At 34.1% G+C, this 17,287-nt stretch overlaps 1 protein-coding gene and 1 long non-coding RNA gene across 3 annotated transcripts; both read left to right on the forward strand.

Moving 5' to 3' along the window:
* The first annotated feature begins 4,271 nt into the window (after positions 1-4,271).
* LOC113688875 (uncharacterized) lies at positions 4,272-8,304 on the forward strand. Its single transcript, XR_003448135.2, has 3 exons — positions 4,272-4,497; positions 6,285-6,364; positions 7,714-8,304. It is a non-coding gene; the product is annotated as an uncharacterized lncRNA (long non-coding RNA).
* A 2,733-nt stretch (positions 8,305-11,037) lies between these two features.
* LOC113690415 (constitutive photomorphogenesis protein 10-like) lies at positions 11,038-16,795 on the forward strand. Of its 2 annotated transcripts, none has more exons than XM_027208315.2 (5): positions 11,038-11,197; positions 13,946-14,249; positions 15,286-15,359; positions 16,098-16,245; positions 16,352-16,795. In XM_027208315.2, exons 2-5 carry the CDS (start codon positions 13,982-13,984, stop codon positions 16,447-16,449), a joined length of 588 nt encoding a protein of 195 aa, XP_027064116.1. In that variant the 5' UTR covers positions 11,038-11,197; positions 13,946-13,981; the 3' UTR covers positions 16,450-16,795. The 2 variants fall into 2 exon arrangements, with proteins under 2 accessions (XP_027064116.1, XP_027064117.1); XM_027208316.2 differs by having other exon boundaries at positions 16,098-16,202.
* The last annotated feature ends 492 nt before the right edge of the window (positions 16,796-17,287 follow it).

Below are 17,287 nucleotides of genomic sequence, written 5' to 3' on the forward strand. Positions count from 1 at the left end.
ACATGTGTTAAAAACATATTTTTGTACCATCTGTAATCTGTAAGAGTTGGACATCTTAAATTGGTTAAAAACATTTTATTAGAGTGCAATTCTTCTTTTGGATTTTCTACAAAATACATTGCAATTGTGACTATTAAGAATTCTGCTGCATCTGATTTAGTAGTGATGTTACCTTGCTCATCTTCAACTTCTATAGTGTGATTTAATATTGCAGTTTTGCTTTCTAATGTTAATGCATTAACACTTTTGGAGGATATATCTCCTGTTGAGATCCATAATATCTCCACCAATGATAGAACCAAATTGAAAAATCCTTTGGGCAATGTTCATGGAATATAAAAAACCATGAATGATCAAATGGTCTGTATAGAAAAGCTCTATACAAGGCCTGTTTGTAATCCTGATATGTGAATCCTTCTGGAATCCTCCGTACTGAAAAATTCTTTTTTGAATAAATAGAGGCCCATTCTCCTGGGGAGCAAACCTTTTTAATTATACATTTGCAATGGGCTATTTCCTTTGGATTTGAAGGATTGAGTTTTGCAATAATTTCAACTGATCCAGTATCAACTAGAATCAGTTCATAATAAGATTGATTTTTGAGAGAGTCATCAGGACACCAATAGCATCCTTCTAGGAAAATCCTCTGAGTAAGTGTTTTAAGTGTGGCATAGGTAGGTACTTCTTTGAATTTGGTTAGAGTAATATGTTGAATCAAGGGTTTTATAATGTAAGGAGATGTTTCTTTTGCAATTGGGGTTTGTGGTGTTTTTGAAGAGTTGGATGGATTTTGTGCTGCTTGAACATAAGATAAAGTTGGGAAATCTTGAAATAAACTATATCTATTTGAAGTAGGGACCTTACTTTGAGACATTTCATAATCCTTTGGAGTGCGAGCCATATCTGCAAAATTAAAGTCAAGAAATAATTTTGTTGAGTTTCTCTCAAAGCTGTTGAATTTATTGGTCATAATATTGAAGCTCTTCCTGAGGATGACCGGCTTTTTTGAGGACATCTTTGAAAATAATATTGGAATTAATTTGTTTTTTGAGAAGAAAGGCTTTTTCTTTAGGAGTCTGAACAGACCCAAAACTAGGTCTAATATAAACTGGGGAATGATTTTGAATTTGATGATGAGGAATAGGCTGAATTTCTCCTTGTGGATTTTTAATATAATAAGTATGATGTCTATTGGAAATATTTTTATCTTTTCTTTGAAGAATAGGGTCGTCCCTTTCTCTTCGTAATCTTCGAATGTATTGTTTGTGTGACTCACGATCCATTCCCTTGAAGAAATTCGCGAGTAAGAAAATCTGGTAATGAATTATTTTCACCTTTAATATATTCTATTTCAAAATAAAAAACAGATAAAATAGCTTGCCATCTAGCAAATATTTGTTTTGAAACAAGATTTTTAACATCTTTTTGTAAAACTTCTTTTGCTGATTTGCAATCAACTCTTAATAAAAAAGTTTTATTTATCAAATCATCTTGAAATTTAGAAATACATAAAACAATGGCTAATTTTTTTTTTAATAGTAGAGTATTTTTGCTGTGTGATATTCCATGCTCCTGAATGGAATCGTACTAATTGTTCCTGGGAATTTTCTGCTTTTTGTTTGAGTATGCCACCATATCCCTTTTCGGAGGCATCTGTTTCTACTATCATTTTAGCATTAGGGTTTGGAATACCTAAACAAGGTAAATCTATAATCTTAGCTTTTAAATATCTTATTTTTTGAGTATGTTCTTCTGTCCAGGGAGAGGGGTCCTTTCTTAATCTCTGAAATAATATTCTACATTCTGTTTTAAGATGTGGAAAGAAATCTGCTACATAATTTAAACATCCTAAAAATCTTTGTAATTGATTTTTATCTTTAATTTCATCTGGAAATTTACTTGTAAATTCTAGAGCTCTTGGAATGGGTTTAATAGTTCCTTTGGTTATATAATGTCCTAAAAATCTTATTTCTGTTTGAAATAATTTCATTTTTGGTGCTGATAATACTAATTCATTTTTCTTTACTATATTTAGAAATATTTTAATATGTTTAAAACGCTGTTCTATTGAATTTGAATATATTAAAACATCATCAATATAAACTATGATAAATTCACTGTGATTATTAAATATGTCATTCGTTATATTTTGAAATTCTGATGGTGTATTTTTTAATCCAAAGGGCATAACTACCATTCATAATGTCCAAATGGTGTAGTAAAAGCAATTTTATATCTATCTTTCTCTGCTAATAGTTTAAAATATACTTTATATATTATAGCAAAATTTTTACAATTTTTATGAAATTCGTTTCCTTGTAAGTGAATATCTAAGACTAATGAATCCATTATTAATGGGTCTGTCATGTCTAATGAATAGTTAGTTTTGAGCTTACGTGTAATTAAAGTTATTGAATGTTCTTGAATTTAGATGGGCGTGGGGCGTGGAAGCGAATATGAATGAAGGCTTTTGATTTTATTGGAAACTAGGAGAGAGTTTTTACAATAGAGAAGGCTCAGATCACATAAATTGATCGATGCCTGTCTTTTGAAATTCTACATCTATTTATACATGAATTTAAATGCTCATTTCATTGTCATTCCATTTGAATCTTATCTTCTTATCTTCGTAATCTTGAAATCTTTATCTGATTGGATGGAGCTACCTGTAGCTTTTGAAATGTTGCCAACAATCCTTTTTGCTCTGATACCAGAACCAGCCCAGGCATGACAATGAAATAATATGGAAATAAATAATTGAAATTAGGCTTGTTGAAAGATATTGAAGAGAGAGAGTTTTGAGCTTACTTGTAATTAAAGTTCTTGAATGTTCTTGAATTTAGATGGGCGTGGGGCGTGGAAGCCAATATGAATGAAGGCTTTTGATTTTATTGGAAACTAGGAGAGAGTTTTTACAATAGAGAAGGCTCATATCACATAAATTGATCGATGCCTGTCTTTTGAAATTCTACATCTGTTTATCCTTTTCCAATTTGGTTCTGTCATTGGTGGAGATATTATGGACCTCAACAGGAGATATATCCTCCAAAAATGTTAATGGGATTTCAGACTTATTAAAAAAAGATTCACGGAGATGAATATACTCGTTCAATATTATTTCACACATAATTCAAAGTACCTTGGATATTTTGCTGGAGTTTCAAAATTATGCAAGATTTAGAAGCACCATTACCAATGTCTTTGGTTCGAGAATTCAAAGTTAAATGGTGGCATGAATTCAAACAAGAAATATGCTCCCAAGAGACAGTATTCAAATTTCTTCAAACAGGCGAAAAACTCAAATGGATCATACAGCAATTAGTGACAGTTCAAACAAAAGAAAAAAGTCCGCTTCAAAAGGCCGCTGCCTCTTCAAGTATTCAAAGGCCAAACACCTCTTCAAAAGGAAAAGAGACAGAAGCAGCAAATCCGGCTCAAGATTTTCTTCTTTCAAAAATGATGACAAATCCGGATATGCTTCAAGAATATATGAATTATTTGATGGAACAAACGAAAGAAGATAAAGGAATTTCAAATCAAGAATCCACAACAGCTGGATCTACTTCGGCAGAGGAATCTTCGTCATCACCCACGCAAACAACTGACCCTTTTGGTGGGCCATGCGCACAAGATCCGTATGACTACTGTGAGGACTCGCAAAATTTACTTATTTAATCTCCTATTTCTAGTTTATTTAATTATTTATTTGGCCTTTTACTCTAAATATTATTTCTAAACACTTGAGACCTAATTACATGGAAATATAGTTTCATTATATTTTTAAAGTGACTTGTTTCAAAAATTAATTTCCGGGAGCTTGTTTAGTGAAAATAGTGAATACGTCTTTGGAAATCTTGACCGATTGAGAGTACAATAAGTTTGGAATATTGGAGATTTATGTAATGGACCTAAATTAGGTATTTTAATGTTTAAATACTCAAGTGATAGTTATTAGTACTATCGTTATAAGAATTTCTCGGAAGTTTCGCGTTATCGCACTTAAATTGGAGGTAGGCATTTTTACGCGCGCGATTTAATTGAGGAACTTTATACCCTTAGTTAGGGGTAAGTAAGAGTGAATAATATTAATATGAATACAAGTGTATTAGAGGTTTAGTGCACTAGTGAAACAAATGCAAGAGGAATCGAGCACAAAACGCAGGAGAGTTGACTTTTGGAGTATTTTGGGCCACACATTCTTAAGCTTCTCATGGGTGCATCACACTAGATCAAAACCCTTCAATTCATCATCTAAAGTGCCGTGCAACTCCTTCTTTTTCTGCTCCAAGAACAGCCGGCCAAGGAAACAAAAGAAACAACTCAAAGCTCTTCAAGTTCCTCTTCATTTCTTCAACAAAACACCACCAAACTCCACCAAAATTGAACCACACCTAGCTAATCACTTGGTGATCATCTTAAGCTAGAAAAGGGGCTTCATTTCCACGGTTTTCTTGAGCTTCAAAGTGACCAAAAATTATGATTTAGTCATCAAGAGAGGTAATGAACGATCAACCTCTTAATTCTTGATTTATGGAAGTTAGATTACACTCATGAGTTCTTGGATTCTCATGTGTAGCTTTAATTGTTGTAAAATTGGTGAGTGGGCTCTATGAACTCCCACTTTGATAGAAAAACTGATTTGATGATTGATGATGAAATTAATGGTGGTTTAGTGCTTAAATTAGTGGATTAATGTTGTATTGTTGGTAGAAAATCATAGGAGGTGCTTGGAGCAAAAGTGACCGTTTTACCCCTGCCTTGTCCTGCCATTTTTGTACAAAATTTTGAGGTTCTAATGACTTGATTATGTTTTTTACATGTTATTGTGAGTGTGTACAAAATTTCATTGAAAAATAACATGATTTGGTTGGTCAAATGAGTTGATTTCCAAAGTTAGCAAAACTGGGAAATGAATCCCGTATTGCCCAGGCAGTCATTTTGTTTCATTCATAACTCTGTACTCCGATGTCAAAATTGAGTGCCGTTGGTGGCATTTGAAACTAGACATTCCCAGCTTTCCATTGGTACCAAATGCACGTTCTGGTTCCACTTGAGTGAGGTACACCATTCGTTTGAAAATCACTACCCTGTTTCGTTGCTCTCCAGGAGATAGGACAGAAATTACTTCTTGATGCTCAAAAATGAGTTGCTTGTGAATAGATTTTGAAAATGGTTTCTTCTACGAAATTCTAGATTTCTAAAATATCTTTTCAACGCCACTAACCATGCTCAATTCCGAGTTGGATTGAGTGAGTTGTGTCCATATTTCGAAACTGATGCAGTGAGTAAAAATCCTCTTTTTGGCTAGTAAAGGCCTAACCCTTGGTTGGGACTTGTTGTTTTGAAATTCTTGGTATTAATCACCTACCAAATGTATCTTGGATTCTTATTAGACCTGGTTATCACAAATGAGACATGTTTTAGGCATTTTATTGGCCAAAGGTTTTAGAAAAGAAAATTTGAAGTACAAGGCAGATTTGCCTTGAAAATTCTTGAAACTTTGATGGTTTTGTTAACCAACTTGCCGAATGAATTTTCCTATGAAATTTGACAAGGGAATAGCTTTTATATGGTAGTGTAATACTGCTAATTTTGGTGCCATTCTGAGTCTATTTCATTGTCCAACTGAAGTCCCAAAGTTCATGTTTAAATCTAGAAATTCTTGATCGAGGAGGAATTTTTAACCAACTTTGAGCTGCTATATCTTGGCGTTCAAAACTTTGATTCTTGTTCCGTTTGTTTCGTTTTAAACTTTGATTGTAACTCTAATTGAGTTCTAAATTTCGGAGGCTAGTTCGTATTGTGTGAATTTTGCCGGATTTTCAAAGTTGGTCAAAAATCAACCCCGAAACTGTCTTAATGGTCCCAAGCAGCAACTTTGAGTCAATTTTTGAATACCTTCCGTTTGGAATCATGGAAAAGTATCTTCTAGGAACTTTTAGTGATTTTGAAGAAGTTTCCAACGGTATCAAGCTTTCTAATTATGGACCTACATAGTGCAAGATACGATTTTTCTAAAATTGACACCCAAAGCTGAAATTGTCAATTTCTTAGAAAATGAGATTTTGAAAACTTGCCTTCTTTTCTCGATACCGATTGAACATTTTGAACTTGATTTCATGGAAAATGTTAGTCTCTCTCTTTAGACTTTAAAACTTTACTCTTGAGCCCCGATTATTAATAATTAAGGGCCAATTCATGAATTTTCCTTAGATTGTACAACCTTCTTTGATAAGTAGGGGTTCTAAGTGATTGTGTATAATAGTTAATGGTTATTTGCTCAGGCGCTCAAGAGGACCTTCAAGAGGAACTCGAAGTGGACACCTAGACACTTGTTTGAGTATTTACTCTCTTGTTGCAATAGGTGAGTGTTCCATATAGGAATATGTAATTGGAATAAGTCTATGACATGCTTAACACATGGTCATTAAGTGTTAAGTGCTATATGTTAAGTATTTACCATACTCATGCATATTTGAATAAGGTATACTTGAATTACTCGACATGAAATACTTGAAATATTTATACTTGAATTACTCGACATGAAATACCTGAAGTATGTATATTTGAACTATTCGATATGAAACACTTGAAGAGCATATTTATGTGATTACTTGAAATACTAGATATGAAATGCTTGGAGAGCATATTTACATGATGTGTTTAAATGATTAATTATGCTATGGCAGCATAAGTCAGTTAGAGTGAATCTCCTCGACTCTTACGTGGTAAAAGTGGAAAACGGTCAATGGCGGCCTATTAAAATGACATATGTCTACCAATTAACCGTAATTACTACCGTTTACCGTTTGCCGTTTATCATTTACCGTTAACCGTGTTTACTTAACGTTTTCTAATCTATTTGGTTACTTGCTTACTTGAATATCTGCTTACGTGATCACCAACTTACTTGATTACTTGACCATCTGATTACTTGATTATCATAAATTATATGCTCATATGAAGTGGGCCACTGTTTTAAGGCGAGTATGTACTTTATCTCACTCGACCTTCAAACATGATAAATTTTTACCGTACGTCGATTACTTGATTACTTGTGCATGTTGTAAGCTCTAAGCTGAACTTGGACCTTACCCTTGGTTACTGACCTACTCGAGCCAGGACTGGGCTCGGTCGGGTAGGTTGGAACCCTGGGCTACCGTTTCGATATACTCGAGTATTACCACTGGAGGGATAAGGTGATGGTCAGTCAAACTGAGGGGATCCGGAAGTCATAAGGTGCAGATGACCGACAATGTTCCACTGGAACACCGTATCCTACCGTATATGTTTACCTTGTATCATGATAATTGTTTCATGACAAAATGTCAACATGAAATTCTGAGCCATGCCTGTGATAGGCTCCCTACCTGTTACCTGTCCAATGTACTCATATCATGATACCTGTTTCATGTTAATGCTCCATACCTGTAACATGCTTAATTACTCGCACTTGTAATAAGCTCCAATCACACGTGAACTATACATGCCAATGTCTTGAACCATGATAACTGTCTCATGATAAATGTCTCATACCATGATACATGTCTCAAATTACCGTACAATGATTATCACCCCATGATAACATGCCATTGTGTAACCTTGAACCATGCATATGATATGCCCAACCTACTGGATTTATTTGAACTGTTAGAGTGTCTTGGAACCTCATTGGGTTGTGTAGCTCATCCCACGTTGTGGTTTTCTTTACAGGATTCGAGACCAATGGTGCTCGTGAGTAGTACTAGATTGTTTTCTTTTGAAAATTTTAAGTTATATTATAACGGATGGCTATTGTACCCTTTTCCGTTGGGTTGTATTTAAGTTTGAAAGTTACATAATTGTAAAGTGTGAGATATTTGAAGTACTTTAATTATGTATTGAAACTATTTAAAGTATTTCGAGCTTTTGAATGATGGATTGTAGTAAGTCCTGGCGAGAGTTGGGCAGGCGTCCCACGGATACCCCTTTGGTTCACCTTAGAGAGAAGTGGGGGCGTCACAACTACTAAAAGCAAAAAGGAATGTTGGCAACATTTCAAAAGCTACAGGTAGCTCCATCCAATCAGATAAAGATTTCAAGATTACGAAGATAAGAAGATAAGATTCAAATGAAATGACAATGAAACGAGCATTTAAATTCATGTATAAATAGATGTAGAATTTCAAAAGACAGGCATCGATCAATTTATGTGATCTGAGCCTTCTCTATTATAAAAACTCTCTCCTCATATTCGCTTCCACGCCCCACTCCCATCTAAATTCAAGAACATTCAAAGAACTTTAATTACGAGTAAGCTCAAAACTCTCTCTCTTCAATTTCTTTTAACAAGCCTAATTTCAATTATTTATTTCCATATTATTTCATTGTCATGCCTGGGTTGGTTCTTGTATCAAAGCCTGGTCAGAAATTGTTTTAATTAAAGTTACTATTTATGCTATATTTTGACTGTTTTCTATGTTGTGTTGGTAAGCCATTGAGACTTAGTGAGACCGTTGGTAAGCCTTGAGAGTTGGTGTTCCCGGCATAAGACTCTGGTGTTCCCATATGATAGATGAATAGAATTCCATTTTTTACTCAAATATATCCATTCAATGTAAGTAGTACAGGATTAAGTATTAATATAATGGGAAAAGAAATAGTATTTCCATTTATAAGTCCTATAAAACAAAAAGAAATAAGAACATTACAAACATCCTCTATATATCAAACTATCAATGCTATTCAATGCAAAAAGAAATACATATTTGAGTTAAAAAATTTACAAAAATATATAAGGATCGAAGAACAATTACAAAATCCTAAAGTTAAACAAGAAATTAATAAAATAGAAGAATTAATTAAAAAAGAAGTATGTGCAGACATTCCAAATGCTTTTTGGGAAAGGAAAAAACATATAGTAGAATTACCATATGAAAAGGGATATTCAGATAAGGATATTCCTACTAAAGCTAGACCTATTCAAATGAATAAAGAATATTTGAAATTTTGTAAAAAGGAAATACAAACTTTATTAGAAAAGAAATTAATAACTCATTCAAAATCACCTTGGAGTTGTGCAGCTTTTTATGTAATGAATCAAGCTGAAAAAGAAAGAGAAGTTCCAAAACTAGTTATTAACTATACACCATTAAATAAAATGTTATAATAGATTAGATATCCAATTCCAAATAAGAGAGATTTATTAAATAAATAGATTATTTAATGCAAAAATATTTTCAAAATTTGATTTAAAATCAGGATATTGGCAAATTATTATAGCAGAGAAAAATTTTTAATATTTAATATTTTTATATTTTATCATATAACCCTCTTATGGTTTAATATTTTACCATATAACCCCCTTATGATTTTTAAAATATACATATAACCCACTTGGTTAATAAATAATTTTCAACTTTACATAAGGGTGTTTTTGACATTTTAGATGACTCCGTTAAAAATGATTATTCCCGTCACTTTGATACTTTAATCCAAACCATGAAGGGGGTTATGTATAGCTTTTGAAATCATAGGGGAGTTATGTAAAAAAAAAAAAAAAGGCTAAATCACAGGGGGCTAAAGTGGAATTTGCCCTAAATTTTATCTGCAATGAACAAAAATTCAAAGGAGGTGTCAGACCACCCCTTTGATCTAGTCAGATCCTTATACCTACTAACCCCTTATATGTAGTCTCTTTAGACTCCCTTCCTGTAGATTAGGATAGATTATGTTATAGAAATATTATCATTCTCGTAAAGAAAAAAGCTAAAGAATGTTGTTGATTGTATAAATGACGTGCAAAAAGAGGCAATTGTAAAGTTTGAATTGGCCCATGTTGCATATGCAGGCTGTGGAGATCGATGACAAACTTTTTGCAGTAGCTTGGTAAGAACTTTGATCTGGGGTGGAAGGAGATTGAACGTGCATGGTGCATGGTTATTCCAGTGAGGTGAAGGAGAGCGATGTCGAAAACATACTTGGATTAAGCACCCGTGGACTTGATATTGAAAATGAAATGTATCGAGGAGTAATAGACATGATGTTAGAGGAAGAATTGGGCGACAGAAATGGAGTAGAGTTGCTTGAGGACAACCTATTCTTGCCCAGATTGAAATTGAAAGTGAAATTTGTGTGGTACGTGGTTGGGAAAACTGTTATCCCCAACGCCTACAAAAATTATGATATTATTAGGCTAAAATCAAGGAGGTATGCCATCTTTTATCTTATTTCTGCCGCTAGTTGTATGGCATTTAATATAGAATTTTTCTTCATTTATATAATCTGAAAAAGCCATATAAAACTATTATTTTATTATAATATATAACCACGGTTGAAAAAATGAACTCATGGTTCAGCTGCTGGCCCATTGGACCAATGATCTTGTCGAGTTGATGTCTGGGCAGGGTTTTACATGTATTTTGTGAGTTTAACAAAATTTTACCATGTCTATTGTTATTCTTTATATAATAAAAAAATAGTGATTACTATTGTATAAGTAAAATTTTAAGCAGCGACAAAAACAATCACAAAACTATTTTAGATTCATTTATTTAATTACTGGATTTTTGTTTAACCAATGTAGTAACTCAGCTAGCTAATAAAAAAGTATACTTTTGCTCGCTCAACCAATAAAACTTGTATTTTTATCCCCCCAAGTAATGAAAACATATACTTTTCGATTAAAAGAATGTCTGTTTTAATAAGTTGAATGACTAATTTGGCTAAATAAAACCAAAATAGAGAATAATATTGAATCTCAATTTATGCCATTTTCTCTAAATTTACACTTCAAATAAAATTAAACAAGAAATTAACAGAATTTTTTTGAGTAAAAACTGTACAAAAATTGTTTGGATATAGATTATTTGCTAAAATTATTTATTTTTATCATCAACATATCTTTTAACCACCTCTTTATTTTATATACATCATATAAAAAAAAGTGTTACAGTATTTTTTAAAAAATTATCGCAAATAATCTAATTATCCAAAAGGGGGATTTGGTGAACCAAAAAAGTTTGTTCAAACTAAAGGGGAAAAAGAATAAAAAAATGTGGCGTGGGCTGAATTAGCCAAAAAATTTTGTTCAAAATGACAACAGAAGAAAACCAAAGCAGTGCGGCTCTGTCCTTTTACTCTCCCGGTCTTTCCCGCTCACCTTGCCTCTCCGGTTACTGAACGGGAAATTTTTTGCTGCAATTCTTTGCAATAAAAGGTAGATTTTCTCATTTCTCTTCCTTTTTCTCCCTAATGTTTCCCCAAATCTTCATGCCCAATTTCCCATTTTTTTGGCTGAAAATTTCTGGACGATTTTTTTTGGCAGTTGTTCGAGTTATGGGTGCAATTATTTCTTTCTTTTTGGGGTTTTTTTTGAGTTGTGTGTGCAATTAAGTCCTGTACCCCAATTCAGATAATCAAATTTCTCGATTTTCTCTGTGAATTTTCTGTAATTAGTCGGTTGAGTATGTGGATTTATTTGTAGCAAACAACGTGTGGAATTTGATACTTCTTTATATACCGAGCTTGCAATTCAATTACTGCTGTTTATATGCAAATTACATGTGTACTTGTTTTTGGTTTTGCATTGACTTTTAGGAAACAAAAGCATAGCCCATCACAGGATAAAAAGGATTATATTTAGTACAGATCGAGTGTGGAAAAAGGGGTTAAAAACAGATTTAAGATTGGGTGCTAAGAATAGGAATTTTTTATTTTGCTGCTGTGATGTTGTCACGGTTTACGTCTACTGATGACCCTGAAATTGTTGGTTAAGGTAATAGTTGATGGCTTTTTCATGTTCTGTGGCAAGAGCTGGTTGTCAGTGATGATAATGTTTCTTGTAGTGATATAGTCACTATACTCAAGGTTTCCCATTCCCCAAGAATTCTGTCTTGAAATTGACAAGGAACAGAGAGGATTCCTTTGGGTTTCTGTAGAAGACAAGAACAAGCTCCATCTTGTAAGCTGGAGTAATGTCACTCAGCCAAAGCACTGTGAAGGACTTGGCCTCAAACAATCAAGTCTCCTCAACAAAGTGGCAAACCTTCTTGAGATAAAAATACTTTAGAAACAGATGTCTTACTCTTTCCATTGTCAGGGCTCTACAAACAAAACTTTTAGAAGAGGATCTCCAAATTTTCAATTGATGGAGTAGATGGAGAGTCAAAAATGGCCTCACTATTAGAATTTGGTTTGATAAATGGCTTCCTTCGGGTACTCTGAGAAGTCTCATATAGGAGCCTCTAAATAAAGGAGAAGAAAACCTCCTAGTTGCTGATTTGTTTGGGGCTAATAACTCTTGGTGCTTGGACAAGCTTTCCTTCTCTCTCCCTCAACTTCTTTGCAGAATTCAACTTGGCCATATTATTTGTTGTACATTTGCTGTTCAACTTGTGGTTTTGCTCATTCCCTTTATCTAGAGATGTTAGTCTTGTTTTTGTTTTTCAGTTTTTGGTTATTTGTCAATCTTATTGATAGGTTGCAAGATTTGCTTTTCTTTAGTTTATCAACTCAAGACTGGAAGGAAAATAAACTAATTAGTTTTCTTAGGCAATTTGTAGTTTGCCTTTTGTTGAAATTTATTCTGGTTGGTAATGCCAACCTGGTTAGTTACCAGTGCCACTGGTAATGAAGCTATTTTTTAAGCTTGTCTTTGTGATGATGATGATCCTTAAAGAACATCAATCAAGCCATCAATCAAGCAAATTTCACAACTTTCTGGTTGTTTATTAGGGGATGTAGTTTGATATTGCCAACTTCAATGACATTTCTTCATGAAGTTTTCATGTTAGACTGGATATATATTTTGTCAATGTAGTCAACTTTACTTTTTTATTCCATTTGATAAAACATAGTTTGAACTCTGAAGATACTGTTTTGTTACAAATTAAAACTGGTATAATTGATGTCCTTTTGCTCATGTCTTTACATATATCTTGCTTGTCCTTTTTCTTTTGCTAGAGTACGGTTCTTTCATTAAATTTTTGTTGATTTTGTTCTCACGGGATTGGCCTGAGTTATCAAGTTTAGTGAAAGTTAGTTTGATTTGGTTGGATTGAAAATAATAAAAAAAATTGAACTACCACGCTATTGCACTTGTGGACCTTACTAGTATTATTGTGCGTAGATTATGTACAATCTGAGTCTCTAATGCTTAATCTCAATTAACTTTTTGTTATTCAATTAATCTTAGATAACTTTTTTTGGGGTGTTCTTCCCTCTCTTTTTTTAGTTTATAAGATTTTATGTTTAATTTTTGTGATTCTAAGAGTTGCTGGTACAAAAATTAAATGGTATATGCTGTGTTAAGAAGATTCTAAGTATGAGATAATGGCTTGTTTATCTTAACATGGACAAGAAAGCATATACAATTCTCCAATCCTTATCGTTTTGAGTCCTTTATCTCTTGCGATTCTGCAGCCATTCCTACATTTTACAATTATATAGATTTCTGGCCCAACATACTTTAGTGTTCAGGAATTCCTGTTGAATTTATTCATGAGCAATACATTTTTGGTGTACTTAAAAAATGTAAGGCTGCATTACATGGTGATATATTATTTTCAAACTAATGACATTGCCATTGCTGTCCAATTAGTTAGCAAAACAAAAAATGACACTGTCATTTAGTAACTAGGCTGAAATTGTGGCTTCTCTTCATTGCTTAAAGATTTTGGTGCATCTTTATGTAACTTTTTTATATTTAATACCCCAATTTGAATAATTGGACATTTCTGGACAAGCCTGAAAATCACACTACGCAAATCGTGGTGTTCTCCTCCTAGTAACCAACAAGCTAAGAAAAAAAATAACTGAATAAATGCTTGAAAGCCCAATCTTGGGGACTAGCGATTTACTATGTACCTTTTTTTTACCTCCCCCCTCCTAGTTTTGGTTTTGTTATTTAATTTATTAAAAAAATAAAAATATTATTAATTTTTTTTTCTTATCCAAAATTATACAGCATTTTGGCAGGTGTGAATTATTATTGATTGTGTTGATGAATACAAGCGGCAGTGCTGCTGGTATGGCCACCTCAAGTTCAGGTGGAATTAGAATAGGAGGCGGAGGAATAGTAGCTGGTGGTGGCAGCTCTGACGGAGGAGGAGGAAAGAGGTCTTGGCCCTCAACAACATCGGTCTCCGCCTCTGGGAAGAGAATACAGCGGGAAATGGCGGAGCTGAATATGGACCCACCTCCTGACTGCTCCGCTGGCCCAAAAGGCGACAATCTCTACCACTGGGTTGCTACTCTCATTGGCCCCTCTGGTTTGCTTCCATTTCTTCACATTTTTTGCCTCTCGTTCTTTTTACATTCTACTCATTTACATTCAAATTTACAGCATGATTTTGGTTTTTCTATGGATTTTGGTGCGATTAAGTATTTTGAGCTTGTACAAGATTTCATCTTTTTGTGGGTTTTCTAATGTTTTGGTCAATGCTTGAGGGTTCTATGAACTTCTTCAAGACGATTGGGAACTTTACTTGAACTGATGAAATTGTGCTCAAAACACAATTACTGCCCTACTACAATGACATTAAATATCCATGAATTTTTCTATTGCAAGGGCTTATTTTGGAAAATGTCACTGAACTATAGGGGTACTAGAATTTACTGTTAAGCATGAGGAATTTAACAAGCCAACTTGTAGTTCAATAAGGTGTGGAAAGAGACTTTTTTTCCTGAAATTGAATGGACTTAAGTACACTGCCTATTTGTGTTTTATAGAATTTCTACATTGCTTATCAAGCTTTTCATTTCTTATGTATGTAATCCCTGATATTAGGACACCATGAAAATATGGCACAAAGACTTGATGGAGTCAGTAAAGTTGGATAAGTTGCAATGATTGAGTTTACATGGGGCTCGTAGTTTCCATGTATCCTTTTGTTGCATGCCCAAATTGATTAAGATACGAAAAAACTGCATAACTGAGGAGCTATAGGACTTTATGCCTTCCTTTGTGCTTTGTTTTGCACAATTTCAATCCTCTCCTTTGTGCTAAGTGGCAAAGTTCTGAATTATGCTAAGAGATGATTGGGTGGCTTTCAATTAACTCTATGAGCTCTAACTACTGGGGCGAACTAAGAGAAGAAAAAGAAAATGTTAGGGGACAATGTGTTTGAATGTAAAGATTGGAGGTGCAAAGCTGCAAATTTTGAAAGTTATGAGGGTGCCAAATGAATTTACTCAACCTTGCAATGTCTATTTCCAAGTGGGAAAATTAAGCCATGGTGTTTGAGCAGATAATACTTTAACTGAATATACTTCTTTCTTCTGTATTGAATATCCTTTCTTCTGTAGGTACACCATATCATGGTGGGATATTCTTTCTTGATATAACTTTTCCTAGTGATTATCCATTCAAACCACCAAAGGTATGCTGATATCTACCAGAAATACTGAAGATCACTAATTCCTTTTTTTTTTTTTTTATTTAATTTCATTTTCACTATAAGCTAGAATTTTTTCTACATGGAAAAGATCTTCAAGATTGAATATGCGATATGATAGATTCTTTTCTTAAATCTGGGTTATATGCCTAACTACATCACTTGTTTTCGGGAGTTGAACATTTGCAGTACATCAAAAATTCCTCAACAAAAAGATTATTAAGTTGACAAGGATATTTGCAAGTGTTTCTGCATATGATAGCTGAGTTGAATGTCTTGAAAATCATCTGATTTACCAAGCAACCATTTTAGATCTTGCATGCAATCTGCAGACCAAGAATGGAGTAAAATGCCACAATGCTTCTTTTCACCTTTATCCTTCAGATTGTTTCCATGAAATGTTGGCCCCTAGGGAATTGTAATATTGTTATGATTATGTTTCATGATGTTATCGAGCAGTAAATTTTATTTCAAAATGAGGGCAGTTTGCTCACGTTGTTTCAAAAGTTTTTGGAATACGTGTAAACCTAATCCTATCCATATTAGTTCAACTGGCTCAGATTCGTGAACTACGATTCAAATGCTGCGAAGTGTTACCCTTCTACGTTCCACATGTGCCATTATTTTCAACTAAAATTTCCTGGTGCAAGTGATCACTGTGTGAACTGCAATAACTGCTATTTGACATTTCTATTATGCTTATTGCTAACATCAGGATTGCAGGTAGTGTCCAAAACTCGCATCTACCACTGCAACATTGATTCTTCTGGCAATGTTAGTTTGGACATCCTGAAAGATAATTGGAGTCCAGCTCTGACAATCTCAAAGGTTCTTTGCGCGCTTATATCTATATTCACTAATCCTGACACCTGTATGTAAATCCCTCCACTTTGCCCTAGCTTATTCGCAAGGTCCAATGTATACGCTTCATCTTAAAAATAATATTGTGTTGAAATATTATATGTTGGTGGTTGCAGATAAACCCCTTGTTCCTGGTATTGCCCACTTGTACTTGACAGACAAATCCAAGCATGATGAGCTAGCAGCGGAGTGGACAATGAGATTCGCAAGGTGAAATGTGGTCTTTAAGCCCATAATATTTGGTATTAGGGAATACATATTACTTTCTGCAGTCGAGAAAATGGAGCTCAAGTTTCGTCTTTAGAAGCTGTCTTCTTGCTCACATAGTTATCTGGTTCTGGATTTTTGTTTATTTAACTAGGTTTGACATTAGTTCTAATTGGGTGGAAACAGTCCACAGCGCTTATGTAGTAATAACTAGTTCAGCAAGTTCTTGGTTCTTCCATTATTACTTTGTTGATGAGTATGGCTAACAAGTAGTATTGATGTGTATGTATGTAATAGCATGTAGTTGTGATCTTCCTCTTCAATGCTTGATTAAAGCATAATCTTGTCGCCGATTTGCTACACGTTATTTTTATCAGTGGGGTGTATAATTCTGAAAAAGTCGAAGTTCTTGGCAATGACAACTAATTCTGGGTTTTGCTTGATGGTTCTCATTGGAAGTCCTGGCTACTGAAAATAGGCCCTCCAAATTGGATAGGGTCACTTTCTGTATTTTAAACAAAACTTGTACTGGATACAACCATCGCACATGCTTCTGATTTACCGTTCTTGTGCCATACTATTAACGCTTCCCCTATTATTTTTTGCAATCTTTTGCAATGCTAAGCAGCAAAATCATTTCTACTTGGACGAAGTTTGCTCTAGGATCAACAAATTTCAGGGAAGAGGTGGAACTGAGGGCACTAACGGAAGTAGACATGAGCCTAGATGCTGCTGGGGAAAATTTTGTAATCGGCTTGGACTCAGTGGAGGAGATGGAGGCTTGTCCTTTAGTATGACTGGAGGTTTTGCTCGGGTATGGAGTCTGATCAGGGAAGGCTGAATGG

Source organism: Coffea arabica, chromosome 5c (assembly GCF_036785885.1).
Source record: "Coffea arabica cultivar ET-39 chromosome 5c, Coffea Arabica ET-39 HiFi, whole genome shotgun sequence".
NCBI classification, from domain to species: Eukaryota; Viridiplantae; Streptophyta; class Magnoliopsida; order Gentianales; family Rubiaceae; genus Coffea; species Coffea arabica.